Below are 10598 nucleotides of genomic sequence, written 5' to 3'. Positions count from 1 at the left end.
GAGTAGTGAGTAGATACAAGATAATAGATAAAATCAATAGATCCAAAGGTCAACATTTAGACCGTTTATTGTGGTAGAATACTGAACTGAACACTTTCCAGTCCACGCTCACGCAAAAGGTTTACATAATATAATAATGTAATAATAATAATAATAATAACATTTAAACTCTACTCCTGTGACCCACACGGTTTATTTATTACGTGCAGTGTGTACGATTAATCTTGCAGGAAAGTGTGCGATTTACGATCGTTTAAATTCGGATGCCACCCTAGCCTAACCCTCCAAGTGTTTTTGGAAAATGAGTTTGCGTTTTATTTATACATATATATATATAAACACATATAGGAGGCTCCTCCGGTCGGTTGCCAAGCAACTACGCTATACCGGATTATAATCGATCCAAGTAGCTAGCTACCTACTATTCGGTCACTCGTGTATACATAGCTGTAAAATAAATAATAATACACTATCGAGGTGCTACTATATAGACAAACTCGCGTGTGTTTATTGGTTGATTATTCGCATTTGTTGTTGTTGATGAAAAATATTATTATTGTTATTATTAGGTATATGAAGTAGGCACTAGGCAGTGACATAACGTGAAACTCTGTGGCCCTAGAACCCATTTACGTCACGAAGAATTGTAGGCGAATAGGTAATTTTGTCAATTATTTGGGTATGAAAATATTTTTAAATGTACGTTTAAACTATCATCTATACCGACTATACCAGACAATATCTCGCTAATACCTACCTAACGTCCTAATATGTTGATTTTAATTCAAAGTGATAAATTAACACTAAATAATTTACTAAATAATTTTACTAATTTACTCTAGAATCTTGGTTTACAAAATAAGAAGTGGGGATTATAAACAATGTTCTATAATTTTGGGGATACGCTTTTCTTAGTTACATTAAGCCCCCTTGCCCAATCACCTCCCCCCCCCCAAGCACTCGCTCAAGCACTCCCCAATCGCCACCTATGGTCCTGACTTAATTACGTCACTGGAAGTAGGCTATAACAGCTAAGTGATTTTAACAGATATATAGGTAGGCACCAACACTTCGTGTTCCGTCGCTTAAGAACCACCGATGTTAATCTCAGCAGTAACTGATATTTGCAAATTTTCAGTGAAAACAAAAAATTGATTCGTTGCTTATACACTGCAGTCACTGCACGAAAGTTAGTATACCCATACATTTTTAGTGTATAATAAACGATGGCGGCGCTGTTGACGTAATGCGCAAGCAGTTCCGGCAGCGTCGTCGATAATAAGAAAAAAAAAAAAAAAAGTATACCCATGAAATATTAATAACACTCTTAACTCTTACTATAAATTTCTAAAAATGTATTTCAACGAAAACTTCATCAGTTTGGAATTGAAATTGGGCACTGACCATGATAATATCTGATTGGCCAATGGCCACAAAAACAAACGATTCCGTATTTCTGCGTACAAGACACAATAGAGACACTTGGAGCCTGGAGGGATGACATTCTGATCTTTTCATAGCTCGATTATAGAGAGTTAATCTTAATTCTTCGGGTTTCATAATAATATAATAAATTCATGAATACGACCGCGAGTCAAGACAATTATACTCATCTATTGTATAAGCCACGGTTATCTACTGCGTCAGGTCTATAAACAAACGATACACCTATTAATAGTTAATAGGTATATGAAGCATACCTATCTTTATATTCCATGAATTCTTAACTCTTATCACGCTTCATGACGTAAACACTTGTGATTAGTACTATCACAGAATTCTGTATATATATCACGGTTTAAGATATACAGGTTAGCTATCGCCGGCCCGCTATACGGTCTGATTGTGTAACGGTTCAGTTGTTCATATTTTCACCACACGCGTAAAGCGCTAGTAGTAAGTAGGGCTATATTTTACTTACTATAGGTAGTGTACTAGTGTATCCTACATGATAGAATTTAATGAATTAATGATCATACATTTAATATCTAAATAAATATAATATAAATTAAAAAATATATTTAAATATATTTATTCAGATATCTATTATGTCGATATAATATTATATATTATTAAAAGATGGTTTAAAAACATATCCAATCATCTTCAAAACTTTTTAAATAACCTTCAGCCCAGCCAATTACCTACCTACATTAAGATATTTACCTTAATATACCTATAATATTATATTGTCTTACATTCACTCCATTTGTCATTGTCTTCATTGTTTTGTAATTAAATACAAATAATTTTCAACATTTTCATTATTGAATTTAAATATTTTCCTTATACTTACTATTATTATTGTAACTGAAAACATTACAGTAATTCAGCCTCTTCATAACTGTAACAAAATATTTCAAATAAGTTTATTCTAGTGTTTCACAATTTAATTTAACCTTAAATTGCAACAGCAACTAGACAATATTACCAAAACAAATTAAAGAAAAACAACTGAAAGATTAAATTTATTAAATAATGCAACTAAACTACTAAAAAAACAAAAAGCCATGCTATTAATAATATATAAAAAAAAATTAGGGAAAAGCTTTAGAGTTTCTCTTAGGTTGAGATCAATTTAGCAATTTTTTTTTTTGTCTGCTTTTTTTTATATCAAAACGATTTTCTTGAACAGCAAAGTGGCGCATTCGCAATACAATGAAATTAGTCAGAATAGATGTGACAATTACATTTTTATGTTCAAAGCAGGGAATTACAATTTTATTAGAGTTGGACTTATATCCAGTTTGGCATCCAACAACGCAGCACGAACGTGGCATTATTCACTATGATAAAATATTGGACCACAAAAATTAAAAGAAATACATTATCAATATAGTTAGGATGTAGATGACCTAAAAAAAAAACTTAAAAATGCCTAAAAAAACATAATAAGTGAAAAAAATGTATTTATAAATAATAATTTTTATTAGAGATATGGGTATAATAGTATTTTAAAATATGAATTATAATATTAATAAACAATAGTACATTTTATACATTATTTAAAATTATTGAAAATAAATTAAAAAGTAAAATATAATTATTAAAAATAAATTAAAAAGTAAAATATAAATAAAGAATGTATAACACCAAAAACCCCCACAATAATAATATTAAAATTATTTTTTTTTTTATGTTATACAAATTATATAAAATATAAAAAAAATGACTTAAAAATGTTGAAAAATGACCTAAATAAATTAAAAGTTGTATCTACAGCTAAAAATGCAAAATAGAATTAGAATATTCTGCATCAAGGGAGCATAATAATTACTTAAAGGCAATCGCAATAATTCGCAAATCTCAATCAGAAATTACTAATTAGAAAAGAAATAGAAAATCACAATCACAATATTGAATTATCGAATAATAATATAGGTAGTTCCGAGTTCCCTAACATGCAGCTATATGACCCTACTTACTACTAGCGCTCTACAGATGTGGTGAAATTATGCACTAAACCCGTGACGAGTTCTGACCGCAGCTATCAATACAATTTAGACAGCCGATAGCTAACCTGTATATCTTAAACCGTGATATATATTCTAATATATATTCTTATCTATCTCAGTGGTGATACTATTTTAAATCATGCCACGATTGTAACTAAGCACTACATTGGGAAGACGTTGCATCTGCGTGATGTGTTGTCTCCATCTTACAAACGTACCAGACACACTATTTTTCCGTTCGCTAGTTTCAAGTTTCAATCTTAGTCCTTAGATCATATACTAGTAACTAGTATATACTAGTATATGATCTAAGGTAGTAAGGTTTCATTAGGGTGCTGTCAGAGTTGATATTAGAGTGAATCGACCTATTATAAAACTTTTAGGTAAGAAAATTATCTGTTTTTTACGATATTTTAATTTTTAAGTGAGTCGTGAGTGTACAAAATATAAAATATTGCATAAACTATACTCGTGAAAATTGCTTCTGTAGCAGACTCGGAGTGTATCTGTAATGAGTGATATCATATTAATAAGTGATAATAAATTATACATTTTAACTGTTAAGAAAATGTTTAAATTCTAAATTTCTATTATTCCTTAATATTAATAATACATAACACGACATAATATGTCTCGTTATTATAGTACCATGGCTTAGTAAAACAATATTATTAAGTATGTCTTAATTCAAGAAATCATATGAAAACGATAAGTACTTTCTCGCGTAGACGTGCAATGTCTTTCATAATATTAAATATTAATGAATAATGTTTTACTTTTAATAACCGTTGTATAAAATTATATAATTAGATTTTTCACAGGTAAAATATGAAATATTATAAACAATTTGTAGCATAATATAAATATATCTGTATACATTTTATTTTATTGCTTATAAATCTTTTGGTTCTTCTTTAATTATTCTCTATCTAGTATTGACATCTGTTTGTCATTTATTAGATTATATAATTTTTTTTCTATATTATTATTTTTGGTATTTTTATCAGATTTCAGCCTTACATTTATACCATCAATACAGTCTTTAAAACTCTGTAAAATTTCTTTTTTTAAATCTTGATTGTTCCTGTTTTTTTTTTTATCATTATTATATTTGAAACTTTTAAGAAAATCATACTCGTAGGTATTTAAGTTCTTTTTTGTATTCTTTTATTTATGGTTTAAATATTATTCCTATATTATAATAACTTTGGTTACCTTAATGATTTAGTATCCATTCCATATCCATTTATGTTTGGAACTCCTAAATAATTTTTTTAAATTGTTGAACACGCTTGGTATTATTTATTTTAATGGAAAAAATTGCTTCATAATTTGTTCATATATGGTTTGATTGATTAAGTGATATTTGTAAGACTGTTTAAAACAAAACATTATATAATTTTATTTTTACCATGAAAGTATTAATATTTTATCCTAAATTCTAAAGTGATTGTATTTGGTACTTTTGAGAAATAATTATAGACAATTCTCAGTATTTTTAGAAAGTATAGAAAAAAACCAAAAAGAGATAGTTGTTACGCAAAAAATCAAAATCAATGTTTAAAATTTTTTTATTTATTGATGTAACTTAAAAACTGATTAGCATAGACATTTGAAATTTTAACTAAACTTTTGCTATTTGTAGCCTTGAGAAATTGTTGTAAATTATTATCGTTAAAAACTTTGTAACCAAACACAAAAGAATTAGCATATATTAGCTAATAGCAATCCAAAAATATCAAAGATTCATAATATATGTATGATTAATTTTATATGCATTTAAAAGATAAAATTTTTACAAAATTCACAAATCACTTGAATTTAGAATAATGAAGTAAATTTAAAAAAAAAGTTTATTTGAAAGTTATGCTATTTAAAGATATAATATATTTTTGATCAGGCTCAGCTTTTTAATACCTATGCAATGATTTATCAATGAATCCAAATATAAGTAAAGATAAAATGAATATAACACATCCATTACTTGTTCACCTTTTTATAATTTTAATAAATAGTACATATCTAATAGTCCAATTACTTACTAGATGATTTAATATTCTGAATTTCTATTGCTATTTTAAAAATTAGTGTTGAGAGTATTGGGGTCAAACATAGTCTATGACTCCAGTCTTCAACTCTTTAGCAACCATCAGCCCATTGAGTATTTTTGATATTTTATATCATTCACTCACCAAAGGTGTACAAATTTTTAAATTCATATAAAATAAATCATTATAACGTTTTTGCATAGTATAATCGTGTTAATATATGTTTGCCATGTATGTAATAAAAATACCTTTGTAGAATGAGTCCATGTTACTTATTACTATATTTATAAATATTTTGCTGTTGCTCTTTTGTGTGGTGTAGGATTTCATTATTTCAGTGAGGAGAATCACTATTTGCTTAAAATTAAAATTTTGTTTGGCCAACCAAAGTGCATCAACTATCACAAAATTACTTAATTAATTTCCATCTGTATTATTTTATCTACTGCTTAATTATTCGTACTAATAATTTTCTTGAGCAGTTTAACTGTTGTAATATTAGCTAAAAATTAAAATTCCAATGGAATATTATCATGTAACCTCATCATTATTTATTGTTTTTTCTACCCTTCAACTGCTTTAGTTATTGCCGTTCCTTAAGATACATTAAAGATATATTGTATTTAAAATGTGTACAAATTATTTTAATTATGATACATGAATGTTTAATTTATTATAGTTTCAAATAGTTGCAATACGGCATCAAAATATATTTTACAAAAATGTTCTTTAAGACATTATCTATTATTATTATTTATCAATTTTTAATAATACTATTCCGGTTAAATTATTTATGTATATTCTATTTTTTGTTACTTCCAGAATATTACTATTACAATGAATTTAAGTGATGATGAATTTTATGATTCTGATGAGAGTGATGTGGGCGAACAAAGTTTACATGCTATGCTTAATAAAACTCTTTACGACAAAGAAGATGAGTATGAAGAATATGGAGAACACATTGCTGGCGAAGTAGAAGCATTAGGTAGTGTACAAGAGGAAGTACTTGGTAAAGTTACTGATGATGCTAGTCAAGAAGAAGTTCTAGGTCCAGTATATAGTGAGAAAGAAGATACAAATGAAAAATCAATAGGGCCAGAATCAACATTTGTTAAAAAATTAGAAGATGCTGAAGAAGTAGTTTTAACTACAGAAGTTATAGGAGAGTTAGAAAATAAACATTTTTTTGATGGACTTGATGATGATAATTTTGAACCAATAAAAAAAAAACCAAAACTAAGCAATGAAGATGGTAATAATGCAAATCCTCATAAAACTATTGTTATGCATATACCTCAATTCATTCGATGCAACAAAGGTGGTCAATCTATTCAAGTTCAGTGAGTTTTATTTTATGAATATAATTAGTAGATTAAGTAATTTATTCACTACTCAAATACATTTTAACTATTAAGTTATACTTTTCTATTATTACAGAAATATTGTTTGTGGTGCAAATATGGGATGTCCTCTGGACTTGGTAAGAATCGTCATGTGGACTAGTAATTCTGAGTATAACCCACAGCGATTTAATGGATTAATTATGCGTCTTCGTACACCTAATGTCACCAGCTTGTTATTTCCATCAGGCAAAATGATCATGCAAGGCGCTAAAGATGACCGAACTGGAAATTTAGGATGTCGAAAAGTAGCAAAAATTTTAGAGAGACTTGGACACAATGTTAGTTTTATATTATATATCTTCTTATATTGTTATTTGATAACCTAACCAATTGATTATTTAGGTACAATTTTGTGACTATACAGTGCACAATATTGTTTGTACATGGGATGTTGGTTTCCCAATAATGTTGGAAGAATTAAATACTGCTCACTCACAGTTTACCAGGTACTTAATTTGTATTACAAATGTTTTGTTTTTCTACTAATTTGTATAAACCTAACTTAATATACAATTTAAAAACTTCATCTTAAACATATATTTATTATCTGTTATATATTAAAGTTGGATTATTTTTATAAAATTTTTTTGAATAATTAAGTCCTAAATATAGGTAGTGTATTTATTATTATTTATTTTTATTTTTCATATTACAATTAAAAAAAAATATTACTAACAATGTAATTAAATCTGAATTTAAAAAAATATGTTTTAATATTTTATACTGACATACTTTAAGAATATCCAATAAATAAATTGATATATTTGTTTGTTTAGCTTTGAGCCAGAAGTATTTCCTGCGTTAATTTATCGGATGGTCAAACCTCGAGCGGTATTTTTAATGTTCGTAAATGGAAAAGTAGTTTTAACAGGTAATATATTCTTAAAAACTTTCAAATAACTGTCTATATTATATTACTTTAGTTAAGGAAAAATTATTCATATCAAAAATTGATGAATAAAATTTTTACAAAACTTTTATGGAAATGGCACTTTAAAGTGCTTTATAAATGTTAACATAAACATAATATATATTATATTTTTGTTACTTCTTATAATTTTTGCATAAGGTACTTGCAATAGTTTCCTAGTAATAGCATACAAATGACAAGAAAATTTTTTTATTTATATGTAATGAATGAGATACACCCTTTTGAAAATACAGTTGAAGTAAATGACATAAGATTTAGTAAAATATCAGTTAATAACATATAAACTATAATCATACAAATTAAAAGATAAATATAAATGAATCAATGAAAATTGAAAAGATTAATTTACAATTAGAATAATCAGTAATCACAGAATAATACAATATCAGATAAAATCGAATATAAAAATTAATTTTCAATTGAACTGCTAGCTAAATATACATTACAAATTAAAAAAATATGCAATATAAAGAAAGTATACATGATTCTTAATTTGATTCTAAGAAAATATCAGAGCCATAGTTATATGAAATAAATTTACTTTTCTCAAACGGTGACTTGTTGTATTAAACCCTACCATAGACAACAATTAAGGAGAATGAATATACCCATTTAACATTAATGAATAAACATTATATCAGCAAATTTTCTTCTTATCTCGTATGATAATTTATTGAATAGTGAATACTGTAAAATATTAATTTGGGTTGTAATTTTATACATTTTTATTTTTATTTTTTTTAGTAATTTTTAATAAATTTACTACCATTTTATATTGGCCATATTTTTCACGCTTATGTTTGATAATAAGAGTGCTATTGACTTTTATGTTTTAATTGCCTACGTATATTTTTAATTTCATAATTTAAACCAAAATATTTAACATTCGTACATAAATAATTATTATTTAGTACTAAATTAGTAGTTTTATTTATGATCATCTTCATCATATACAAGTGGAGTAAAGATACAATAGATCTTAAAAATATAAAATAGTGATGCACTACTTAGCTTATTACAACTTCTAATAATTATTAATGAAAAGAACCATTTTTCTTGAATGTATGAAATTAAAATTATAAGCATCCTTTTTTAAAGATTTATATTTGATAGCTATGTCGTCAAAACTCATAATTCTGTATTTTAAATTAATAGGAAAAAAAGGTATTTTATGTAAAATGAAATAACCTGTTTGTGTGATAATATATTATTTTATTATGTTTTGCCTAATATGATAATGTTTTACTCTGATATAAATTAAAAATTAATCTGTTAAATTATATTTGTTTCAGGTCTTAAAACAAAAGCAGACATAAAAGAATCTGTCTTTTTGATGCAAGATGTATTGAACATTTTCAGAAAAACTTGAAATAAAAAATTGATTTTTATTTTTAAATATATAATTTTATTTATTTATACATAATAATAATATACTTAAATATTATGTATATTAATAATTTGTTTTCTTTAAACAAAATTATTACCAATATTTCATTGGTATTAAATAATCATCTATCCTACTACCACAGTGACTGAAATTGAAGAAAAAGTTTCAATCAACACCTATAAACATCATATACCTAAGTCAAATTGTTTTGTTTAATATATTAAATTACCTCCAATTATATACACTACGCTTAATTGTTACTCTCAAAACATACAAGGTATGTATTAGAGTGACATCACCTGCTTGATTTCTCAAATTAAAAATAATGTAAGAATTTGTCGTCATCTTGACGAAGTATTTTTGCTTTTACCCTAATAGTTGCTGGAGGATTATAAAATTATATATAACTAAATGTACATAATTTATCCCGGACATTAATTGATTGGGCAGTTCCAACGTATTTGGGGGTTGTTTTTTACTCTCCATATTTTCATCCAGGCAATGAGGCTAAAATTGAAAATTTTAATGTTTTTATAGTGAAATAATATAACCTATGCAGTAGGTTAGGTTAGGTGCACTTACGATCGCTCGTCGTAGTATAGGTACTGAGTACAATTTAATTGTGTTTTCACTGGACGCGACTGACTTGCTAGTATTCAAATTCGGCTTTACGCTTTGCGTTTAAACTTTCATTACAGGACAAGACTGGAGCATATATTATAGATTATCGATGCTGTGCCGTTCAGAGTCCATGAGAGGTTTCTAAACCATGAGACTCAAATTTTGAACGTTCCCGTCTTGATAATTAGCTCTCCGTGCTAGGTATCGTCTCCTACATGCATTATCACAAATGCTCATCACCTCCTACGACTTATGAATTTTGACCGATGATTACAGCCATGACTTCAATAATTCGAAATTCGAACGACTCTGTCTCCACGTTCGGTATGCACTTTTCGCTAACACAGAGGGGTCTGGGGGTGTTCCCCAGCTAGCACGGATGGCTATTACCTACATAAAATGCTTGCACAAATATTTGTTATCTAATATAGGTACTAACTATCAATCTATCATGTTTTTTGATCCTAAATTTAGAACAGTGGTGCACAAGAAAATTCCATATTTACGAACATCCTCCACGGTCATAATAATATATATTACGTAATGAGATTGTTGCCATTCTTTTGGATGACATCGTAGGTACCATCGTTCGTTTATAGTGCATATTATTGTATATTTTCTAGGTTATTTTTTAATTTTAAGCGCATATTTCTTAATTTTACAATTTAATACCATAACAACAGCATTATTTTTAATGATTATATAAGTATAGATAAATAATATTTTATTTATTATTGTATTACATTTTAT

General features: G+C 27.0%; 1 protein-coding gene across 2 annotated transcripts; it reads left to right on the top strand.

Moving 5' to 3' along the window:
- The first annotated feature begins 3537 nt into the window (after positions 1 to 3537).
- On the top strand, positions 3538 to 9297 carry LOC107165585 (TBP-related factor-like). 2 transcript variants are annotated; one of them, XM_089224309.1, is made up of 6 exons: positions 3538 to 3838; positions 6326 to 6846; positions 6944 to 7187; positions 7252 to 7355; positions 7686 to 7780; positions 9133 to 9297. In XM_089224309.1, exons 2-6 carry the CDS (start codon positions 6341 to 6343, stop codon positions 9207 to 9209), a joined length of 1026 nt encoding a protein of 341 aa, XP_089080435.1. In that variant the 5' UTR covers positions 3538 to 3838; positions 6326 to 6340; the 3' UTR covers positions 9210 to 9297. The 2 variants fall into 2 exon arrangements, with proteins under 2 accessions (XP_089080435.1, XP_089080436.1); XM_089224310.1 differs by lacking the exon at positions 3538 to 3838 and adding an exon at positions 4125 to 4276.
- Positions 9298 to 10598: the final 1301 nt, after the last annotated feature.

The sequence above is a fragment of the Diuraphis noxia genome, unplaced genomic scaffold (assembly GCF_037042655.1).
Source record: "Diuraphis noxia isolate RWA-SAM2 unplaced genomic scaffold, SU_Dnox_SAM2 contig0003, whole genome shotgun sequence".
Classification (NCBI taxonomy): domain Eukaryota; kingdom Metazoa; phylum Arthropoda; class Insecta; order Hemiptera; family Aphididae; genus Diuraphis; species Diuraphis noxia.
This window is presented reverse-complemented; position numbering and strand designations above follow the sequence as displayed.

Bases quoted from the DNA above. Each gene is read 5' to 3' on its own strand.
- LOC107165585 (XM_089224309.1), top strand. From the start codon at position 6,341: ATGAATTTAAGTGATGATGAATTTTATGATTCTGATGAGAGTGATGTG. The intron at 6,847-6,943 runs GTGAGTTTTATT...CTATTATTACAG, and splicing joins GGTCAATCTATTCAAGTTCA to AAATATTGTTTGTGGTGCAA. The intron at 7,188-7,251 runs GTTAGTTTTATA...TTGATTATTTAG, and splicing joins TAGAGAGACTTGGACACAAT to GTACAATTTTGTGACTATAC.